This window comes from Sorex araneus, chromosome 8 (genome assembly GCF_027595985.1).
Source record: "Sorex araneus isolate mSorAra2 chromosome 8, mSorAra2.pri, whole genome shotgun sequence".
NCBI classification, from domain to species: domain Eukaryota; kingdom Metazoa; phylum Chordata; class Mammalia; order Eulipotyphla; family Soricidae; genus Sorex; species Sorex araneus.
Genome location: NC_073309.1, coordinates 13,306,365 through 13,327,777, shown reverse-complemented (window position 1 = coordinate 13,327,777; position 21,413 = coordinate 13,306,365). Strand labels below are relative to the sequence as shown.

The 21,413-nt window shown below is 41.0% G+C and overlaps 1 protein-coding gene across 1 annotated transcript in view; it reads left to right on the top strand.

Moving 5' to 3' along the window:
- The window catches only part of LRRC36 (leucine rich repeat containing 36), a 56,319-nt gene that overhangs the window by 2,161 nt on the left and 32,745 nt on the right, over positions 1-21,413 (top strand). Inside the window, exons 2-5 of the mRNA XM_004600912.2 lie at positions 6,678-6,805; positions 13,378-13,570; positions 14,340-14,436; positions 19,158-19,246. Coding sequence (XP_004600969.1) covers positions 6,678-6,805; positions 13,378-13,570; positions 14,340-14,436; positions 19,158-19,246 — 507 coding nt within the window. The remainder of the gene's footprint in view (positions 1-6,677; positions 6,806-13,377; positions 13,571-14,339; positions 14,437-19,157; positions 19,247-21,413) is intronic.

Here is a 21,413-nt window from a genome sequence, read left to right as displayed (position 1 = left end):
AAAACTCTGGATGGGGCTGGAGCGATAGCATAGCGGGTAGGGCGTTTGCCTTGCACACGGCCAACCCAGGTTCGAATCCCAGCATCCCATATGATCCCCTGAGCACTACCAGGAGTAATTCCTGAGTGCAAAGCCAGGAGTAACCCCTGTGTATCGCCAGGTGTGACCCAAAAAGCAATAAATAAATAAATAAATAAAAAGTAAAACTCTGGATGGCTGTGTGCAAGGCCTTACCTCCACCCAAACTGTTATAAAGAAAACTTTTCTCATGTTTACTATCTGGCTAAACTGAGGTAAAGTTCACATAGATTTTGTTTGTTCGTTTTGAAGGAGCACACCTGGCAGTGCTCAGCACCTATTCTTGGTTCTGTGCTCAGGATCACTCCTGGCGGGCTCGGAGGACCATATGGAGTGCCGGGGATTGAACCCAGATTGGTCATGTACAAGGCAAATGCCTACCTGCTGTACTGCCTACTCTGGCCCCTACAGTTTGCATAGAAATGACAGGATAAATGCTTCGGGTTTTATGACCTCATCAGTTTTTGGGAAAAAATGAGTTGTTTTCTTGGCCTCCTCAAAATGTAACCAATGAAGATTATTTTCCTAGTATTATAAACTCATAGATTTAAACACTTTCAGTGTGTTCCAGTTCATTGAAGTTATTGCCATAATTCTGAACTTTTCCCAAATTTATAACTAGTGGAAAATCTTTAAAGTTGACTCCTGAGGCCTTTTTGTATATAATTTTGAAACTTTTTATCATTATTATCAACAAGCTATAGCAAAGATTTAAGGTTCTATTTACAAGTGAGCTAATTTTATAACTATGGATTACTTGATTTATTGTTTTCATGAATAAAACCTGTTTTTTATCCCATTGGGATTCTTTTGCCCATATTAATTGGAAGATTAGTCTGTTGTTCCTTGACATCTGTGCTGCACAATGTTTGATTGTTTTGTTTTGAAGCCACACCCGGAGATACTCAGGGGCTACACTCCTGGCTCTGTACTCAGAAATCACTCCTGGCAGTGCTCAGGGGACCATATGGAATGACAGGGATCAAGCTGGGGTCGGCCACGTGCAAGGCAAATGCCTTTCCCATTCTTTTATTGCTCTGGCCCCTATACTGCACAATATTTGAGTTCTTTGTTCTATTTGTCTTTACTCTCTTTATAAACATTGAAGCCAAATATATGATCTCTTAAAACCTGCACTTTCTATAGCTCATAAAAGGATGTCTGTCCCTGTGGTAATTTATTGAATAACATTGAATGCTATTAATATGAATAATATTGAATAATTGAATAATATTCTAGTTCCTTTTAAAATGTTAAAATGTCTGCTTTAAAAGTAGATTGTAGGGGCTGGAGTAATAGCACAGCAGGTAGGGCGTTTGCCTTGCACACAGGCGACCCGGGTTTGAATCCCAGCATCCCATATAGTCCCCAGGCACCGCCAGGAGTAATTCCTGAGTGCAGAGCCAGGAGTAACCCCTGTGCATTGCCGGGTGTGACCCAAAAAGCAGAAAAAAAAGTAGATTGTAATGGAAAACATAAGAAATCCTACCAAGGTACTGATGAAATCATAATTGACCTTAAATATTTTTTCCCTTTGGTAATAGACTTTTGGGTACTAGATCTTTGCATCTTAGAGAACTGCCAATATACTACCCTTAAAGTAAAAAAAAATTTGTTTTGTTTTTGGGTTATAACTCATATAATATAAAATTTATATAACTCAGTGTCACTTAGTATGTGGTGCAACCATGTAACACTGTGACATGTTTGTAACACTTAGTTCCAAAACAACTTCAACACTCCCGAAAGAAATTTCATTCTCATCTACTAGTCACTCCTCATTTACAGCTCTCCTACTCCCTGGGAACCACTAGTCTACTTTCTTTCTATGGATTCTACTCTTTCAGTTTTTCAGATAAATAGAATCTAAATATATATGTTTTTCCATATCTAGTTTCTTTTACTTAGTATGATTGCAGTGGGGGATTGTGCTCCCAAGCAGTGCTCAAGAGGCCTCTGGCCCTCACTGGCAATTCTGAGCCAACCCAGCCATAGGTTTAATGCCCAAGGATACAATGCTGCCCAGATAGTGCAGTGCTGGCAGTGCTCAGGGATCATGTAGTGCTGGGGATAGAAGCTGGGTTGGATACACGCTAGATATGTGCCTAACCACCATACTGTCATCTAGACCTGCTTATTCATTTATGAATAAAGCTGTTATAAACTCTCACAAAGATATTTCTTTGTAGACATAAAATTTCAATTCTGGGCCAGAGTGAGAGTATAGTGGATAGGAGGGATCTTACCTTGCATGTGGCCAGCCCGGGTTTGATTCCCTGCATCCAATATGGTCCCCCCAGCACCACCAGGAATAATTCTTAACCGTAGAGCCATCATGGCTAACTCCTGAGCATCACCAGGTGTGCCCCCCCCCCAAATTTCAACTCACTGAATGAATGCCAAGGAATATAATTGTTAGATCTTATAGGAAGCTGTGTTCAAATTTTTTTTGGTCCAGTTATGTAAGAAACTGCCAAATTGTCTTCCAAAGTAAATGTAGTTTTGAAATTTCCACCAGTGATGAATGAGACTCTCCCATGCTATGGTTGAAACGTTTCTTACTAAATTTATATTTTGGGGGTGGGGAGGTGGGTGTTTTCACACCCAGAAGTGCTCAGGATTAACTCCTGGCTCTGTGTTCAGGGATCACTCCTGGCAGGGCTTAGGGAACCATATGGGGTGCCAGGGATTAAACCCAGGTCAGCTGCATTCAAGACAAGTGCCTACACATTACACAATCTCTTGCCCTTATATATTGAAATTTTAATGCCCAATGTGATGGTATTAAGATCTCTGAGGGTCCTTAGGGGTGATTCGATCATAAAAGAGATAAATAATCTTTAGTTGGAAAGATAATACAGTGGATAAGGCACTTGCCTTGCATGCGGCCAAACCAGGTTTGATAACCATCATTACATATGGTCCCCTGAGTCAGAAGTAAGACCAGAGCAGGTGTGGCTCCAAACCCCAAAATAGATAAAGGGATTAATTATCTCATAAAAGAGTCAGAAAGAAAGCCCTGGAGGATGGCTCCCTTCCAACACATGAAGACACGTCATGAAGTAAGTAGTTTAGGGGCCCAGAGTAATAACTCAGTGGGTAGGGCACTTGCCTCACATATGGCTGACCTGAGTTCAGTCCCTGGACACTACATGGACTCCCAAGCTTGCCAGAAATGAGTCCTGGTCACAGAGCTGGGAGAACCCCCTGAGCAAGCTAGGTATAACCTTAAACAATACAAAACAAATGTGCCCCTTCCCCCAAAAGAGGTAGCTTGTGTCTGGAAGCTGGCTCTCACCAGAACTCAGCCATGCTGGCCCCTGATCTTGGCTTCCGGCCCCCAGTAGAATGAAAAATAAATGTTTGTAAGCCACCTCGTCTGTGTAGTCTTTTGCTACAGCAATCCAGTCTAACATTAAAAAATGGTGTGCAACAACAACAAAAAAATGGTGTGCCAGAGGGGCAGAGAGATAGTACAGCAGGTAAAGTGCTTACTTGCAAGTGGCAGGCACAGGTTTGATCACTGGCCCTGCATGTGGTCCCCTGAACTCTGCCAGGAGTGTAGAGCCAGAAGTAAAACCTGAGCAGAGTTAAATGCAGCTCCAAAACAAAAACGAACAAAAAAAGGTGTTTCATTAAAAAACGGCCAGTTCTTTCACCTTGTTTCTGAAAAAAATCTTCCAAGTGTCTTTCCTCAAGGCTGCCATACATCAATTTGCAGCAGAAGTACTTGATGCATACTTTCTCATTTAGTAACACAATAAAAAAATATTTTTTTCAGAGCTAGAGAAATGACTTAAAGGGTTAAGTTCATGCTTCGAATGTGGGAGACCTGAGCTTAACACAGCCCCCCTCCCCAACACATGATACCCCGGAGCACTTCTGGGAGCAACCCCCAAGCAAAGAGCTGCAATAACCCCTGAGTCACTGCCAAACCAAATAATAATATAGCTTTAAATGTTCCTAGATTTGGGGGCTGGAGCAATAGCACAGCGGGTAGGGCATTTGCCTTGCACGTGGCCGAGCCGGGTTCGATTCCCCTGAGCACTGCCAGGAGTGATTCCTGACTGCAAAGCCAGGAGTATCCCCTGAGCATCGCCGGGTGTGACCTAAAAAGAAAAAAAAAATGTTCCTAGATTTTGTGGACTCTTGTTTATGTCTAAGAGACCTCTAGGGCCCAGGAACCAAGGTTTATGAGCTGTTATCTACCTACTATATTATCTCCCCAGCCTCATAATTTCCTTATGTAGGGATCTTATTCTGCTTTTTTTTAAAAAAAAAATATCCCCATATAAGGGCTGAAGCGATAGTACAGCAGGCAGGGCATTTAACTTGCACATAGCTGACCTGGGTTCGATCCCTGGCATCCCATAAATTCCCTCAAGCATCGCCAGGAGTAATTCCTGAGTACAGAGCCAGCAGTAACCCCTGAGCATCACCATGAGTGGCCAAAGAAATAGCAAAAATTCTCAATAAAGTGCAAGCAGTACTTTTCTGTGTGTCTTTGTCAAGTGGATTTAGTGTTTCTGTACTTTTAGACAAGAAGCATGTGCCTGAATAGCTTCCAGTTTCAAGGCTTTGGAGCTCCCTCTTCTGTTGTGTTCAAAGTATTAAACCTTCTGGCTAATGCTTCCTGAAATCTGCCATCTGGGCTTTCCTTCCCTTGTAGCTGGACCTTTACTTTTCCTTTAATGTGCTGCCCCCATTCCATTCTTTGTGGACTCTACTTACACTAATTTCTCCCCTGGAGGTTGGTGCTTATCTTGTAAGAAATCTTTTTTAGAGTTTTTCGGACCCAGACTGCTGTATTCCAGCTTATTCTGGAACCATGAGACCTTGTTTGAGACCTTGTTTGAGTATCACCCCCTAGCACTCACTTGCAAAGTGGATCTCACACCCCCTTTCAATTTTGGTTGATAGTCTCAATTAGGCCCACCATACTTTATAGTTTCTGTTGGCAATTATTTTTATATCCTCCTAATTTCTCTGCTGTTGAAAGCCCAATTGGCTACATATCACGAATCACGAAATCCCGTTAATCACTGATTTCTCGGGCGGGCTCAGTAACATCTCATTTTATCCTTTCCCTGAGATCTTAGAAGTCTATCTCGACTCAGCCCTCCTAACGATGTTGCACTGGGGGCTCTTCAGGGTCAGGGGAATGAGATCCAGCTTGTTACTGGATTTTGCATATGAATACACCATGGAAAGCTTGCAAGGCTGTCCCATGGCTACATATATGTATGTATAAATGTGTGTTCATATATAAGTATTATATAGTCCATATATACATACTATATATACATACACACATGTACATTGTATGCATACATACATTTGTGTGTCTCTACACTCACACTTACATCTATTTATTTTGGGGTCACACCCAGTAGTGCTCGGGACTATTCCTGGCTTAGGAATGACCCCAGTGGTGCTTAAGAGGCCATATATCCATCATATCAGGAATTCAACCAGAGTTGAGCACTTGTAAGGCAAGTACCTTATCTCCTATCTTTCTGGCTCCACACACTCATAATTTTTTAAAATGCAGTCATATAAATGCAATTGCACTTTCCCCTCATTTAGTGCCTTGGAGATTTTCCTTATGAGCATTACAATTCTTTCAATAAATACACAACAATAATCAAAATGTATAAAGCATCCATGTGTCTTACACTATTCTAAATGTTTTATCATGGGTGTGATGTTAGGCTGGGCTGTACCATGTGTTTGTGTGACTACTCTCTGTGACACCCTTACACAAAATCATTAAAGTTTTTTTTTTTTTTTTTTGCTTTTTTTTTGGGTCACACTCAGCAATGCTCAGGGGTTACTCCTGGCTTTGTTGCACTCAGGAATTACTCCTGACAGTGCTCGGGGTACCATATGGGATGCCGAGGATCGAACCCGGGTCGGCCGCGTGCAAGGCTAACGCCCTACCCGCTGTGCTATTGCTCCAGCCCCAAAATCATTAAAGTTTTTGAAGAATTAATATTGATTTGAGAACACTTAGAAATTCTGTTTACATTCTTCAAAATAATTAGAGAAGCCCAACATTTCTATAAGATTTGATATCATTGTCTTAGATCACATTATTATTATTATTATTATTATTATTATTATTATTATTTGCTTTTTGGGTCACACCCGGCGATGCACAGGGGTTACTTCTGGCTCTGCACTCAAGAATTACTCCTGGTGGTGCTCAGGGGACTAGGATGCTGGGAATCGAACCTGGGTCGGCTGTGTGCAAGACAAACGCCTTACCCACTGTGCTATCGCTCCAGCCCCACATTACTATTTTTAAAAAAATATCTCATCTTTTTTGTTTTAGGACCATCTCTGGCATTAGTCAGGATTACTCCTGACTCTGTGCTTGGGATCACTCCTGATAGACTTGGGGTATCATATACAGTGTCAGGGATTAAACCTGGGTCAGCCATTTACTTCACCTGCTATACTGTTATTTCTCTGGCTCTCATCTTTTCAGAGAGGGCTCTTTACAGAGGGGGGCTGGGAAGAAGAAAGGCCTATTTTCACTGACTCTGCTATCCATCCAAGTAGAAGTCATAATATATTTACTGATGATCTCTTTTCAGAACTGGTGGAGTCTCTTTCATTGCAGGGATCTTATGCTGGAAAAATTCATTCCATTGGTGATGCTTTCAAAAATTTTAAAAACCTTCGATCATTAGACTTATCAAGAAATTTGATCACAAGCCTGAAGGTAAGTTCTATATTCAACGATTAGTCAATTTAGACCAATTAATTATTTGATAGGAAAAATAAGAGGTAGATATTGTCCTCATGGGGAATACAAGAATTTTCTTTTGAGTGTTTCTAAGCTAAATATTACTACTCATTATAAAATTCTTTCAACTTTATGTTTGAATTATATATCATAAAATATTGGGGAAATTTCTTTACTCGGGAAGCTATTAATGATCACTATCTAGGATAATAGTACACTCTTTAATGTGTGTGAAATAATTATGAGGAACACTTGTAAAAGTACTAAATCTTGGTTCCTACTTGGAGAAAAGTTTTGTGTTATTAAGTCTAGGGTGAGTTTAGGACACATTTAGAGTTTTCTGATGTGTCCATTCTATGAGGAACACACATGGAGAAACATTGTCCTAGATAGTTACTATGTTGGTCTTTTTTTTCTTAGAATGGGAAGAAATGGTGGTCATGAAAAGAAAATCATTCAACTTTACAAACACAGATGTCCACATATGGAGCTAGGAATTTTATTTTATTTGTGACTGACTCCCAAATGGTGCTTTCTTCTGAGCATCCGCATTACGTCGAACTCTTGACTTATCTCAATAAAGTCCTTTATCACAACACTGATGGTAAAAGATTCCACATGCCACCCAGAATTAGCTAATGAGTGTCTAGATTATTCCTCCAGTTTCACTGTTGTTTGGGGATACTTGTTCAATAACGCAAGCCAGATCTGATCTCAAAACAAAAGGCCTGGCCAAGGATGTGGCTCAGTGGAAGAGCACTTGTCTTGCATGTGTGATACCCCAGATTTGACTTCTGGCACTGCAATAAATAAATAAAACTAAAAGTCCAAAAAGAGGAAACCCCAGGAAGATCAAATTTCCAGTTAGAATTCTAAAAACAGAAACTTCAATTTGAATGAGCTCTTTAAACCATATGGTAGCTGCCGATTGTATTTGGTTCATCAGTTTAATCAGGTATTAGTAAAAAATTGCGTAGGCCTTCTTTCTTCATGTGGATTTTTAATTCATTCTTTATTAGGTCAAAGATTTGATATAGTTATAATTTGTTTCTACATTTCTCCTTTTTTCATTTCTGTAAATTGGATGATAAACTGTTGTGGTGATTGATCATATTCACTGTCACTATCACTGTCGTCCCATTATTCATTGATTTGCTCAAGTGGGCACCAATAACGTCTCCATTGTGAGATTGTTGTTACTGTTTTTGGCATATCGAATACACCACGGGTAGCTTGCCAGGTTCTGCCATGCAGGCGGGATACTCTTGTTAGCTTGCTGGGCTCTCTGAGAGGGACAGAGGAATCGAACCTGGTTTGGCTGCATGCATGGCAAATGCTCTACACGCTGTGCTATCGCTCCAGTCCAATTGATCATATTAGCATACGTAATTAAATGCAACACATACAAGACTCCTGGCACAAAGTATGGCATATATGAACTTAATATATTTAAATTTCCTGCACTTCTTTGGCTTCTATGAATTATCTGCATATACTCATCTCTAGGAACTCTGAATAATTTTGCTTAATCTTCCCGATGTTTTATGATAATTTGTAGTGTAACTTTAGAGAATATATGAATTCATGCCAACTGGGAAAAGTGAGAAGATAGAAATATTTTCCTTGGCTTTTACACTGAGAGAGTTTAAAAGATTACTTGATGAACATACATGTGCAGATGTTGTTTCGATTGTACTTTTTTGCCTCTCTGGGATATATTCCCAGCAGTGGTATTGCTGGGTCAAATGGGAGCTCAACCTCTAGTTTTCTGAGAGTCGTCCATACTGTTTTCCAAAAGGGCTGAACTAGCCGGCATTCCCACCAGCAGTGTAGAAGGGTCCCTTTCTCCCCACATCCTCTCCAACAGCGGTTGCTTTTGTTCTTTTGGATGTGTGCCAGTCTCTGTGGTGTGAGGTGGTATCTCATGGTTGTTTTGATCTGCATCTCTCTGATGATTAGTGATGCAGAGCATTTTTTCATGTGCCTTTTGGCCATTCGTATTTCTTCCTTGGTAAAGTTTCTGTTCATTTCTTCGCCCCATTTTTTGATGGGGTTGGATGTTTTCTTCTTGTAGAGTTCAACCAGTGCTTTATATACCATTGATATCAACCCCTTATCTGATGGGTATTGTGTAAATATCCTTTCCCATTCTGTGGATAGTCTTTGGATTCTGGTCACTGTATCTCTTGCGGTGCAAAAGCTTTTTAGTTTAATGTAGTCCCATTTGTTTATCTCTGTTTTTACTAGATTGCTTAGTTCCGTGTCACGTTTGAAGATACCTTTATCTTCAATATCGTGGAGGGTTTCGCCGACCTTGTCTTCAATGTACCTTATGGTTTGTGGTCTAATGTTGAGGTCTTTAATCCATTTTGATCTGACTTTTGTGCATGGTGTCAGGTCAAGGTCTAAACCCATTTTTTTGCATGTGGTTGTCCAGTTGTGCCAGCACCATTTGTTAAAGAGGCTTTCCTTGCTCCACTTCACATCTCTTGCTCCCTTATCAAAGATTAGATGATCATACATTTGGGGTTGTGTGTAGGGATATTCCACCCTGTTCCATTGGTCTACGGCTCTGCCTTTGTTCCAGTACCATGCTGTTTTAATTGTTACTGCTTTGTAGTAAAGATTGAGGTTGGGGAGGGTGATGCCTCCCATCATCTTTTTCCCAAGAATTGTTTTAGCTATCCTTGGACGTTTGTTATTCCATATGAATTTTAGGATTGCTTGATCCATTTCTTTGAAGAATGTCATGGGTATACTTATAGGGATCGCATTGAATCTGTATAATGCTTTAGGGAGTATTGCCATTTTGACAACATTGATTCTCCCTATCCACGAGCAGGGTATATGTTTCCATTTCCTCATGTCCTCTTTGATTTCATGGAGTAGCGTTTTGTAGTTTTCTTTGTAAAGGTCTTTTACTTCCTTGGTTAAGCTGATTCCAAGGTACTTGATTTTCTGGGGCACGATTGTGAATGGGATTGCTTTTTTCATGTCCCTTTCCTCTGCCTCATTGTTTGCATATATGAAGGCCATGGATTTTTGGGTATTGATTTTGTAGCCTGCAACTTTACTGTATAAATCTATTGTTTCTAAGAGTTTCTTAGTAGAGGTTTTAGGCTTCTCTAGATATAGTATCATGTCGTCTGCAAATAGTGAGAGTTTGATTTCTTCCCTTCCTATCACCATGCTGGACAGTGCAGGGCCACTTCCGGACACAGCCGGCTACTGAAATACTGAAATTAATGGACTGAAATTAACATCAGGGCCGGAGCGATAGCACAGTGGGTAAGGTGCTTGCTTTGCACACGAGTGACCTGGATTCGATCCCCGACGCCCCATACAGTGCCCGCAAGCCCAGCCAGGAGTAATCCCTGGGTGCAGAGCCAGGAGCAACTCCTGAGCATTGCCCGATGTGGGCACCCCCCAAAACAAAAATAAACAAATAAGATTAGGGCTAGAGAAAAGGCACAACAGGTTGGTGCCCTCCTATGCTAACGAGAGCCCGGGGTTCGACCCCCGGCACGGCTCCCCCAGCCCGGAGCAGTAAGGCAGGAGTAGGCCTGAGTACTGCTGGGTGTGGCCTCCCCCCCCCCCCAAGCTTAATAAAACTAAAACGAAACCAAGTTGGGTGTAAAATTCTGCGCCAGCTCTTCAGTGCGAGCCGGTCCAGACAGGAGATTTCCTACGGGTGGTCCAGGGGTGGGTGGAGGCCCGCAGCGGGGAACCGCGACACGTCAGAGAACACGCCTAACAGGAGACACAGCACCCTGGGTCGGGCGCTGGCCTTGTTGTGGCAGACTCAGCTTCAACCCTCAGAACTACACGTGGTCTGGGGGGCTGGAGCGCCTGCACTTGCATGCCGCCAGCCCAGGTGTGATCTCTGGCATCCCACAGGGTGCCCTGAGCACGGCCAGGAGTGATCTCAGAGCGCAGAGCCAGGAGGGGCCCCTGAGCCAAATAAGGAAGTAAGGAAATAAAAGAACTAAAACAGGGTCTCTTTACCATCTCCAGGAGTGACTCCTGAGCACCACCCGGCGTGGCCCCCAAGACCAAATCCAAACAAATAAAAGACTCAGAAAGTCCATGGGGTCAAGGGCTTAGCTTTGGCCATTCACAAGTCCCCCCCAGAAGAGCCTTCAAAGCTGGACTCGGGGGCCAGAGTGATAACACAGTGAACAAGGCATTTGTCTTGCACACGGCCAACCCAGGTTCAATCCCCGGCATCCCCTGTGGTCCCCTATGTTCATCGCAGCACTGTTTACAATAGCCAGAATCTGGAAAAAACCCGAATGCCCCAAAACGGATGACTGGTTGAGGAAACTTTGGTACATCTATACAATGGAATACTATGCAGCTGTTAGAAAAAAGGAAGTCAAGAATTTTGTAGTTAAGTGGATGGGCATGAAAAGTTTCATGCTGAGTGAAATGAGTCAGAAAGAGAGAGACAGACATAGAAAGACTGCACTCATCTATGGTATATAGAATATCAGAGTGGGAGACTAATACCCAAGAACCGTAGAAATAAGTACCAGGAGGTTGACCCCATGGCTTCTCGGCTGGCCTCACGTTCCGGGGAAAGGGCAACTCAGAGAAGCGATCACCAACTACATTGTAGTTGAAGGCCATGTGGGGGAAAGGAGTTGCGGGCTGAATGAGGGCTAGAGACTGAGCACAGCGGCCACTCAACACCTTTATTGCAAACCACAACAGCTAATTAGAGAGAGAGAACAGAAGGGAATGCCCTGCCACAGTGGCTGGGTGGGGTGGGGGGGAGATGGGAGTGGGGAGGGTGGGAGGGACGCCGGGTTTACGGGTGGTGGAGAATGGGCACTGGTGAAGGGATGGGTTCCCGAACTTTGTATGAGGGAAGTATAAGCACAAAAGTGTATAAATCTGTAACTGTACCCTCACGGTGATTCTCTAATTAAAAATAAATAAATTATAAAAAAAAAAATAAAAAAAAAAAAATAAAAGATTACTTGAGGAACTGGAGAGATAGCTCAAAGAACTGAGCTTATGTTTCGCATAAGAGGCCTGGGTTCAATTCCCCTCAATACCATTGGAGGGATTCCTGAGCACAGAGCTAAAAACAAAACAAAATGAAACAGAAATATTACTTATTTTCTTTTACTAAAAAAAAAAGCTTAAAATTTTTTTTAATTCTTATTTTTTAACTACACCCGGAGATACTCAGGGGTTATTCCTGGCTCTGCACTCAGGAATCACTTCTGGCATTGTTCAGGGGATCAGTCCCCAGGGTTCTGGGGATCAAAGTGAAATCAACTCCATGCAAGGCAAGTGCTCTACTCACTGTACCAACTCCAGATTATTCTTCTAAATTTTTTGTGCTGTTGTTTTTGAGCCACACCTGGTGATACTCAGTGGTTACTCCTGGTCCTGAACTCAGGAATTACTCCTGGCAGTGCTCAGAAAACCACATAGTGTGAAGAATCTAGCTTGGGCCTCCTGCATGCTCAGCCTTTTGAGCAATCTCTTGGGCCCCTCCTGTATTACTATGTGCTTACTCCCCTTTAAGATAGCCATGTATGGGGCTAGAGTCATAGCACAGCGGGTAGGGCGTTTGCCCGGGTTCGATTCCCAGCATCCCATATGATCCCCTGAGCACTGCCAGGAGTAACTCCTGAGTGCAAGCTAGGGGTAACCCCTGTGCATCGCCAGGAGTGACCCCAAAAGAAAAAAAGATAAAAAAGAAAAAAATATAAGATAGCCATGTTTTCATGATGGAAAAAAGACTGAAGTACTTCTGGGGTTCTGGAGAGTACTTGTAGCCAGGGTGAGAGAGGTACAGAGCTGCAGGGCCGATTACTACTGGGTAGGATTGGATTGGGAGAGTGATTGAGGGACTTTGGAAGAAGAAATTTGACAGCGGATATTTGAATGTCAAATTTTGTTAAGAAAATGCATTATCTGTGAATTATTTTATGTATAAAACCACCCAGTGCCTAGTGATTGGAATGTTCTTTTTTTTTTTTTTTTTGCTTTTTGGGTCACACCCGGCGATGCACAGGGGTCACTCCTGGCTCATGCACTCAGGAATCACCCCTGGCAGTGCTCAGTGGACCATATGGGATGCTGGGAATCGAACCCGGGTTGGCCGCGTGCAAGGCAGACGCCCTACCCACTGTGCTATCGCTCCAGCCCCTGAAATGTTCTTTTTTATGGGCAATTCAATGAAGTTTTGACTTGGCCTTTCCCGTGGATGAATTACATGCATTTTGTTATTGTTGCTGTTGTTGTTGTTTTAATTTTTACTTATTTATTTTTATTTCAGTATTGCTTGGAGGTTCTTCCTGGCTCTGCACTCAGGAATTACTCCTGAAGGTGCTCAGGAGATCATATGGGATGTCAGGGATCGAACCCTGGTCAGCCTCTTGCAAAGCAAATGACCTCCCTGCTGTACTATCACTCTAGCCCCCATATAACATATTTAAGGATAGAAAATCATCAAAGTATTACCACATTTCTCTGTGAGATTTCTAGTCCTGACCAATGTGCAATTTTATTGTATGATCTTTTCTTTGCAGGGGATCCAGTATTTATGTTCACTCCAAGACCTGAATTTATACTATAATAACATTCCATCACTAGTGGAGGTATCCCGCCTCCAGCCTTTACCCTTCCTCAAAGAACTAGACTTGAGACTCAACCCTGTTGTCAGGAAAGATACAGATTATAGGCTCTTTGCTGTATACACGCTACAAACTCTGGAGAAACTGGGTGAGATGCTCCTCCCTTGTTCCTTGCCCCAGAATTTTTCTTTCAACTAGCTACCTCATAACCTTTTGGAAGTTGGCCCAGAGTGTGCACTGGCAGGATATATTTGTTTATTAGTCAATATTTATGTAACTCTTTTGTGTTGGCAGGATGTATGACAAGCCCTTTTATTGTTTACTAAATGACCATCTACGATTTTATCAGTTACTTCCAGCTTTAGTTTTCTTCAGTTGATGGTTTCGCCACTACTTCCTCCCCAACAAAAATTTTCCAGGTTCAGAGTTATTTTTCCAGGTGCCCCAACTTTGTGACTGTATTTGTCAGAGAAAACTGATTGAGCTTTTTGGGCTTGGTTGACGAGGAATAATCAGCATTCCTTTAAATGAGCTGACCTGTATTTCTTTATAATGTTATTGTTGTATATCTAAGTTGAATATAAAATTCTAGTCTCAGGCCTTTGGTTAAACTTATTGTAGGGAACCTAAGTAAAGTCTTTCAGAAGTTTTTATTGTTTAGTTTGAATTGTCTGCGACCCAAGCGGTACTTTCCCACAGAGGCGGTTGCACCTGCCTGGGCGTTGTTACTATGGGATCCCTGGAGTCTCCCCGAGTTACTACTTACTCCAGTGACAACATAATGAATTATTTTGTGACCTCTCTCTATCGAAAGAAGACGCATGAGGCTGGTCTTTAGTTTTTATTCCATGAATATGGTTTTCTGACCTGCTACTATTTAAAGAGAAACATGTTCAGATCCCGGTTTTTGCCTACAGATGACCGAACAGTACGGGAAAGTGAGAGGAAAGCGGCCAAGCTACATTTTAGTCAGTTGGGCAACAGTGAGAATTTTCTTTTAGAGGTGGAAAAAAGGTAAGAAGATTATTTACCCACTAAATTGTCTAGTTTGGTTGTGAACAGAGAGAGTAATGAATTCCTGTTTAGCTTTCTTCCTTTTCCCGTAAATCTCAAGTTTCGTAAGAATCCTCAGACTAGAAATAAAAATATCTGTTCAACATACTGAAATTGTTCTGGGATGAGAAACTTAGCTCTCAATGTAATGTTTCTACTTTCTTGAATGACTTGGAAAACTTTGAATATAACTGTAAATTCTTTAAAGCTATAATTCAGGTTTTTTTACACTCTGGAGAACCTCATATTCTTTCTTGAACACTTAATTCTTCTCTTTCTCTGCTTTCACATCTAAGTAAAATTATTTCAATATAGCTTTCAATAAGGATTCATTTAAAAATACATGAATAAAAATGAAGCTGTAACTCAGTTACTTCTTTCTTAGTAGATTTTAAAATCAGTACATGGTCTTTTCCTATTGAATTAAGAGAATTATATTACCATGGACAAGGTTGTTAGAGATACATATGGTTGGAAAAAAAAAGAGGAGAAGGGAAGGTTTCTTTGTCAAAAACCAAAAGTAAACAGATTTTGGATCATTAAGGTATCTAAATTGTGCTTTTTCCCATGTGTTAGTATTAAAATCCTATCAAATAAAGGATATGTACTACTCCCAAAACCATCCTTTAAAAAAACAAAAAGACAAAATGGCTCTTCAAGCCATTCTCCCTTGAACATGTATCTCGCTTATCTTGAGATTTCTTTGCTTTCTTATTTCCACTCTGGAGAAGCCAAGAGTTCTCTCTCAAACATGTACTTCTCTCTTTCTCTCCTCTCACATCTTTCTAAATAAGTTTCAATTTTATAAAAGAAAAAAAAAGCAGAGATTAGAGACAATACAGGATGTAAGGGATTTGTTTTCCATGCAACCGCTTTGGCTGACCCTGGTTCAAATTCCCAGCATCCTGAGCACTGCCAGGAGTCACTCCGAGGACAGAACCAGTTATAGCTACTGAACACCATTGGGTAGGGGCCACCTCCCTCATAAAAGAATGGTAGCATTATATTTTGGGACTTTTTTGGCTTTTTAGGTCACACCCGGCTATCCTTGGGGGTTACTCCTGGCTCTGCACTCAGGAATTACTCTTGGCGGTGCTAGGGGAACCATACTGGATGCCCGGGATTGAACCTGGCTCAGCTGTGTGCAAGGCAAACACCCTACCTGCTGTACTAAAAATATAGTGCTCCAGCCCCACCATTTTATATATATATATACATATATATATATATATATTTTTGCTTTTTGGGTCACACTTGGCGATGCACAGGGTCACTCCTAGCTCTGCACTCAGGAATTACCCCTGGTGGTGCTCAGGGGACCATATGGGATGCTGGGAATCGAACCTGGGTCGGCTGCGTGCAAGGCAAACGCCCTACCCACTGTGCTATCGCTCCAGCCCCCCAGCATTATATTTTTGAAAAATAGAAATCTACTGAAACTAAAGCAATACAGAAAATTTGTTGACAAGAAAGGAAAAATCAACCCATACCCTTCTACCAGTCAAGTTCGGTGTACTTCCAGATGTCTGGATGGATACATGTAGACATATTTATTAGTATTTTCCCTGATGATGAAAGTAATATAAAATAATTGATAATTTTTAAAGCATATAAAAATGTAAAAAATAAAATAATTTATAATCCTGCCACCTAAAAGTAAATGCTAATGGCAAATATACTTTATAGTGGTGTATGTTTACATATGAGATTATATATAGACAACAATAATAAGTGTATACAACTTTGTAGCAATTTACTTTTTATGTAAACCATTTTAGATCCTAAGGGGGATGGGGACTTGGGCCACACCTGATGGTGATCAGAAAATTCTGGTTCTGTTCTCAGTCACTCCTGGCAGTGCTTGGAGATCAAACATGCGAGGCAAATGTCTTCAGCCCTGTACTCTCTCCTGCTCCTCATACATCCCATTTTAAAATTTTATATGAGATATTATTAACATATTCCCATGACTTTATTCTTCTCCAGGATGATTTTTTTGTTTGTACACTGCAGTATCTGTTCCTTATGCCACAAGCAGTGCCCGGAACATAAAAGTTTCTTAGAAATGATTCGCTGAATGATGAGTAAATTAAGCCAATGACTGCTGGACAGGAATCTTTATCTTTTCCAGTGGTTTTGTTCATATATATACATATATGTGTATACACACATATTAATGCTATGATGTAACCTCAGGACAGCACCCATAGTTACCTATTTTTCTTATTGCCCTATATTCCTCTTCCCTTTATTGGTGGGTTTTTTTGGTGGGGAGGGACAGGAGTCAAACTCAACTGTACTTAGGAATTATTCCTGGTTCTGTGCTCAGGGACCACTCCCAGTGCTAGTCTGGGGCCAGTATGCAGTATCAAGGATTGAACCTGGGTTTGTCACATGCAAGACATGAACCTTAATCCCTGAGCTCTCAACTCTCCAGCCCTTGGAGTTGTTGGTTTCTGAGGGTCATGTTGTTGTTGATGGTATGTAGGGAATCACATAAATAGTGGCACCTGGGATTACAACAGTAATGCAGGATTACATTCAGCAAGTGGGCTCTAGGCCAAGCAAGCACTCTTCTCACTGAACCATATCCTTGGGCTAGAGATAAATTCCTAAAAGTCAGGTTTATTGAGGTTAATTTATATTAAATAAGATTTACCCTGTTGTAGAAAGAAACTGCTCTGAGAAATTACTCAATATATGATTGTGTAGCTAATTAAAGAGGTAGCAGTGTATGCTTTACACCTTAGAGTCCTTGATTTGATCCCCAACACTGCATGGTCCCCTGCACATGCTGGGAGCAGCCCCTGAACAGTGTCAGATATGACCCAAAAATAAGAAAAAAAAAAGATTAGGGGATCGGAGAGATAGTACAGCGGGTAAGGTGCTCCTCTGCATGCAGCCAACCTTGGTTAGACCCTGGCACCCCATCTGGTCCCTCAAGCCCCATCAAGAGTGATTCCTGAGCACAGAGCAAGGAGTAAGCCCTGAGCACAGCTGTGTGTGGCCCAAAAACAAACCAAAAAATGATTTACATATCACTGTCACTGTATCACTGTCATCCCATTGCTCATCGATTTGCTCGAGCGGGCACCAATAAAGTCTCTATTGTGAGACTTGTTACTGTTTTTGGCATATCAAATATGCCATGGTTAGCTTGCCAGGCTCTGCCATGCAGGCGAGATACTCTCGGTAGCTTGCCAGGCTCTCCAAGAAGGGCAGAGGAATCATACCCGGGTCGGCCGCATGCAAGGCGAACACCCTACCCACTGCGCTATTGCTCCAGCCCAATTTACATATATTTTTTGTAAATCAATTTCTTTTTTTTTTTTGGTCATAGCTATGTTCAGGGGTTACTCCTGGATCTGCATTCAGGATCACTCCTGATGATGTCAGGGTACTATATGGGGTACTGGGGATCAAACCCAGGTTGGCCGCAGACAAGGCAAGTACATTACCCACTGTACTATCTTCCCAGGCCTCTTAATTTCTATTTTAAATGCTTTGGGATAATCTGTTTACAATAGAAATACAGACATGAATTAATGTATGACTGAATAAAATTTCTAGTAAAGCAAATAATCAGTTTCATCATTTATCCATTTGTCAGAGATAAAATGTTACTCAACTACCCAATGTTATTATTAATTTCTTATAAGGTCTTCAACCTTGTTGAAGATTGTTTACCTTTTTTAGCTTGATTCCTAGTTCCCCTATCCAGTAAGTGGAGATATTAGAGAACAGGAGGCTTTTATGTTTGAATGATGGGTGAAAAGTACCTGGCTCCTGGCCTAGGCTGTCAGTTCTTACTCTACTTCCAAAGATAGGAATATCAATTAAGTGGAACATCAGTCAAGGCCAATTATGTGCCTTTCTTGTTTATTTTTCCAGCTAATGGCTATATTTGTCTCCACTGTAATTCTTGGCCACAGAACTTTCCTTTATGTGTCCTTTGAGTTTTTCATTAAAAAGAAAATAATTCAGCTCTTCATTTAGCCATACATATTTATATTTTAAAAAGTGCTACCCGGGTTGCATTTCACACTGAATGGTCTTCAAAGTGCTTAGGATCAAGCCTAGGAAAGAGGCTTGATCAAACAGTGCCTAAGTTCTCAAGTTTTTTCATTCTTTTTGTTTCCTTTTGGGCCTCATTCAGCAGTGCTCAGGGGTTACCTCTAGTTCTGCATTCAGGAATCACTCCTGGCAGTGCCCAGGGGACCATATGGGATGTCAGGGATTGAACCCTGGTTGGCTGTATGCAAGGCAAACACCCTACCCTCTGTACTATTTCTCCAGCCCCTTTTTTGTTGGTGTTTTTGGTGCTTTTGTTGTTGTTGTTGTTGTTGTTGTTGTTTTGGAGTCACACCTGGTGAGGCTCAGGGCTTACTCCTGACTCTGTGCCAATCCTAGAGGTCTGAGGCAACCATATGGGATGCCAAGGACTATACTTGGGTCAGCTGCATTGCAAAGCAAGCCCCCTACTTGGCTGTACTATAGCTCTGGGCCCTCTTTCAGAAAGACTGAACTATTGTGTCCTTCTCCCATTATTTCCAGTAAAAATATTTAAAAAATTTAAAAAGTGGCTTTGACTGAAGTGTCTGTGAAATTGATATATCAAGCATGTGAAACTAATCTAATGATAATGAATTAGTGTTTTCTAAATAAATTATTTTATATGACAGCTCTAGGGAGAATAAAATGAAAAACTGTGTGACTGAGGAGACCTCTGCAGCAAAAGTTAATGCTGATGTGGAGAATAGAATTGAAACAGGTAAGCTTTTCCTTTGGGATTACAAAATAATAAAACATTAGTTTTTTTCAGCCATGACAGTTAATATTGGATAGAATGAAGACAAAGTACCTGAGCAATAACATTGATGTGAAGCAAGTACAAGATTCAGTGGCTGTATTTTTCCTTTCCTCTCACTGCCAAAAAGGGCCAATTTATTGAACAAACCTAAGCCAGAAACCATCAAAAGCATAACCTTTACTCAGAGCTCAATTTCATTTACATCACTTTACATCATTAGTCCATTCTGAAAATTACATTGCCTGTCCCCATGGGCCCCTGAGCATTGCTAAGTGGATTGATTCTTCAGCCAGACACTCATGACTCATCTGCATCGATGTAACTCATACCCTGGGCCTTCTGGACTATTCCACAAGAACTTTTGCAGTTGCAAAGAACTCCTGTGTTTGTGCTGTCTATATTCTTGGGAAGCATTACCTGGAAGCACTATTGGCAATCCAATATGAGTCAAGTGCTTATGCCACATTAATGTGGTTAGAAGAAAGTTTTCACCCAGAGAAATTGGGGCTGGGAAATAGCTCAAAGGGCTGGAATGCATGCTTTCAATGCAGTCAGAAGCTGTGGTCTTGATCTCTGATATCAGGGATATATATGAGGGTCCCGCACCCTAATATATATATCCTATGAATTAACTTGGAACTCTCACACTAGCTAAAGCAAATGATTTTTTACTTGGAAAAGCTTTCTCCTGTCTCAAGACTTTCCTCCCTTTGAAAGTTCTATTGAATTATATACAGATTCCTAAATGTAATCCCCCAGAGTCCCAGTAATAACTTTAATAGATTGTGTAGGTTGGACATTAAGACTTTTCAGTTTATAACATACTGTATTTTATTTCTGCTTTATCTATTCATTTGAACATTTTTTAAAAGGTCATTTTCACAGTACTTTGTGGTAAAACAAGCCATATTGAGGTATGTTTTTTATTTCCTTTCTTGGAAGTTTCAATGCACATAAGTCATGGGAACATGAATTGCTTTATTTCACTTTAAATGTTTTTTGTATTTGTAACTCGATGGAATTTTACTGTAATAATTTTGGAAAATACTGAAAAGTATGAAGAACAACCTTTTAATCACTTGTAGGTTTATCCCCTAAAGAGAATCCCATTTGGGCCTGGGATATAAATCAAAGGGCAGGAGCCCTGGATTTGATCCCTGACACCACATGGTCCTCTATCCTAAGCATTGTTGGGTGTGGTCCCAAACAAAATGAGAGAGAGAGAGAGAGAGAGAGAAAGAGAGAGAGAGAGAGAAGAAGGGAGGGATCCAAAATACCCCTGAGTAACCAGGGGTTACTTAGTACTTTGGAATATAGCATTCTAATTTTTTTAAATCTAGGTTCACATATCTATTTATTCATTTCCAAAGAGATATAATTTGACAATCTCATTTTTGCATAAGATAGTTTCACTTTTATATCAAATCATTGCCACACATAAATATTTACCCCCCACAAATTAAAAATGTTTTGACATACACAATCTCTGCTGAGATTAAAAACTTCTCTACTTGACCCTTTTCAAAAGGTTTTTGGAAGCTCCAGCTGTTACCTTAAAAAATATATATATATAAAATTATATTTTGTTACTTTGAAACGTTAAGGAGCTTTGCTTTCCACAGAAAATTGTATTTGTGCTAGATCCCTGAGGAGTGTTGCCTGTAAGAGCTGTTGATAATCTAATAGGGCAAAAGTGGTTATGCCATGTTAATGGTTGTGCCAGAGGCGAGGAGAAAAACTCTGGAGGATAATCCCACTATCTCAGTTCAAAACAGTTTTTAAAAATAGGATGTAAAACATTTAAATGCAAACATGGAATGTCCCCGCTATTCTGCTCTCTTCTCCTAGCCTTAAAGTGAACATACTCAGGATATGTCTTCAGACTTTCTCTAATCATGACCCTGATGGATGGAATCTATTTATACCACTTATTTCCTCCCTGTAGATGGCGCTTAAATATACTGGTCTAGCTTTGACAACCTGTACCAGTTTTTGTCTGCACCTGTGCCCTATTTCTGTGGACCAACCAGAAATATAAACTTGGAGTTTCCCAGCCCCTCATGCTAAACCTGTCAAAACCCAAATGAAACCTTTTCCTCCAGCCCCAAACAGTAGTTTCACAGTGCTC